The sequence below is a fragment of the Microtus ochrogaster genome, chromosome 2, assembly GCF_000317375.1.
Source record: "Microtus ochrogaster isolate Prairie Vole_2 chromosome 2, MicOch1.0, whole genome shotgun sequence".
NCBI lineage: Eukaryota > Metazoa > Chordata > Mammalia > Rodentia > Cricetidae > Microtus > Microtus ochrogaster.
The window spans coordinates 96,820,397-96,823,228 of NC_022010.1; the positions used below are offsets into that span (position 1 = coordinate 96,820,397).

At 40.4% G+C, this 2,832-nt stretch overlaps 1 protein-coding gene across 1 annotated transcript in view; it reads right to left on the minus strand.

Annotated features, from left to right (window-relative positions):
- Nucleotides 1-2,703: 2,703 nt before the first annotated feature.
- Nucleotides 2,704-2,832, minus strand: part of LOC113457975 (keratin-associated protein 6-2-like) — a 518-nt gene continuing 389 nt past the window's right edge. Inside the window, exon 2 of the mRNA XM_026787826.1 lies at nucleotides 2,704-2,831. Coding sequence (XP_026643627.1) covers nucleotides 2,704-2,831 — 128 coding nt within the window. The remainder of the gene's footprint in view (nucleotide 2,832) is intronic.

Sequence of the window (2,832 nt, forward strand, 5' to 3'; positions counted from 1 at the left end):
CAAATACTAAGCTAAAAGAATATAAATAAAATAACTCCTAATGACATTGAGCCATACTCAAAGATCAGTGGCTTGCTTAGCCATCATCAAAGAAGCCATCATCATCCTCCATAGCAGACAGAAACCCACAGCCAAATAATATACAGAGAGTTAAAGACCTAAGAACACTCAGCTATAAAAGGGTATATCACTGTCAAATTCCTACATCCAGTGCTCAGGGAACCTGATAGAAGGGGAGGCAAAAAGTATGCAAGAGCCAGAGAGATTGGAGGACAAAGAAACAAGACCTTCTAAACACAACAGGACCACTGCACACCTGAACTCACAGACACTGAGGCAGCATGCACAGGGTCTACATGGGTCAGCACCAGATGGGAACTTAGAGCAGAAAGGAGAAGTGGACACAAGCCTTCATCCCTAACTCTGATGCTAGCTCCAATTTAATAGCCACTTGCAAATTAAAATACACTTTTCTCCAAGGGAATCTCATTGGGAAAACAAGCTATAATTAAGGGTATGTACAAACAGACTGCACTTTAGTTTCCTGGCCACCCAGACCCGAATAATCAAACAAAAACTATATTAATTACAACACTGTATGGTTGGTCGGTGGCTTAAGGATATTCCTAGCTAGCTGTTACACCTTAAAATAACCCATACCTATTAATCTGTGTACCACCACTAGGCTGTGGCCAACTGGTAGGTGCTGGCACTTTTCTCTTTCAGCAGCTACATGGCATCTCTTTGATCCCACCTTTTCTCTTCCTCTATCTCTGCTTGGATTTTCTGCCTTGCTATATTCTGCCCTGCCATAGGCCAAAGCAGCTTCTTTACTAACCAACAATAATAAAACACACTCACAGAATACAGAGGTGAATCCCACACTAGGTAGGCTGCATGCCCAGAGGTAGATGGTCAACAGAAACCAACTCAACAGCATCTTTGGAAGTTCCTTGTCTCCTCATGTCATGTCAGGCTTTTCCTTTTTGGCTTTCTCTTCAACTTTAATTATTTTATTTTTATTCTTACTTTTTAAATTTTTATTTGTATCTCTTTTCTTTTTTTGGTCCTACAGGTCCTTTTTGTGTGTATTATGGTATCCAGTTTCATGTTATTATGGGATCCTGAGAATGCAGGAGAGTGAATTTCTGTGTCTATTCTGTTTCTTATGCCAGTTGGGGGGCCTTTTCCTTATGTTTTTGTTTGTTTGTTTTGTCCAATGTTAACATGTTTGATTTTGTTTTATATTACTATATTATATTTTATTATTATTCTTTAGAAGCCTGTTGGTCTCTTAATGAAAGCAGAAACAGTGTGGATCTGGATAAGAGGGGAGATCATAGGGAGGAACCAGGAAGAGTAAAGGAATGGGAAACCATTATCAGGATATGAGAAAATATCTATTTTCAATAAAGAAAAACATATAATAAAAATAAATGAATAAATGAAACCCATTGCCATGTCTAACTCCTTCCAAGAGAGCCCCACTGACAAGTTGTTTGGTAGCTAGCATGTATTTCACACTTCATTTAAAACTTGCCACACTTCACACATTCAGTAGCCATGTCTGACTTCTGATTCTGGCATTTTTTATCTGGTCCTAAAATGTAAGGAAATTTTTTAGTTCCCTAGCACTGGCTACTAAATTTTCTTGTCTTTCGTTGCTACTGTCATTTTTTTAGTAGTGGCTCAAAAAGCACAACTTCAAAATACATCCCTGAACTGTCTGACTGATCCACCCCTACTGTTTCCCACTACACTGCAGCCCCTCAACTGGAGTCACGTGTCGGTATGTGTCATCACCGTTGTCTGTCTGGCTATCTTCTCCATGGTGACACAAATGTCCTGAGAGCACAGAAATACTCTTACCATATCCAGGATGTGGCCTGTTCAAAAACGCTTGCTGTTTGAGTAAGCCAAATCACTTGTCTGAATTCAGCAAAGATATTTGCATTTCTATCTGATGTAGGGTGTGTAATCAAATATGTTTCTTCTAGCTCATTCCTTTCTAAGGTTTTAGTTCTCTCACCTAATATCCAAGTCTAGCTTTAACTCCTCCATAACTCTGAAAACAAGCTCTCCCAGTTCAGTTGTCTATTAAGCTCTCAGGCTGTGTCTGTCCTACGTGGGACATTTGCTATAACTTAGTAAGTGTGTAGCATCCTTCTACCCTTATTCTTTCCATCCCCACTTCCAAAGCTCAGTGCACAAGTACTCCGTGGCTTGTGCTTTGATGAATGAAGTCCTGAGATGCGCAGAGAAAACATGTAGGGAAGACATTATTGAGGCAAAATAAGAAGGTTCACACCTATCAAATCAAAGTGATCCTTAAACTTCAGCCAATGCAGAGTTAACTCAGTTTTCAAGATAAGCCACGGCAGGGATATCTCACAAACAAGTACACAAAGGTTTGTTACAAACCAAGGCCCATTTTATTGAAAACAAATTATGTTCCCAGCTGTAGATGTTACATCCATTAACACATTCAGACAACGGAACCAGAAGGCAAGAGAGGAAAGACTGACATTTGAGAGCTAGTAAGATGATACTGCAGATTCCAGATCACAAAGATGCCTTCTAAAAATGTGTAGCTGGAGGTCAAAGGCTTGGACAAATTCGTAGTTTCTTGGCCATGGGTCTTTAAAGAAGCATTATCTTCAGAAGTGTCAGTTCAGAAGCAACTGCTCCTCTCCTGGGGATGTTCTAGCAACAAGAATAGCATCTTCTGTAGCAAGATGGTCGGCAGCCACAGCATCCAGGCCTATAGTAGGAGCCATATCCACAGCCACTTCCATAGCCAGGGCCATATCCACAGCCATAGCCTGAGCCATA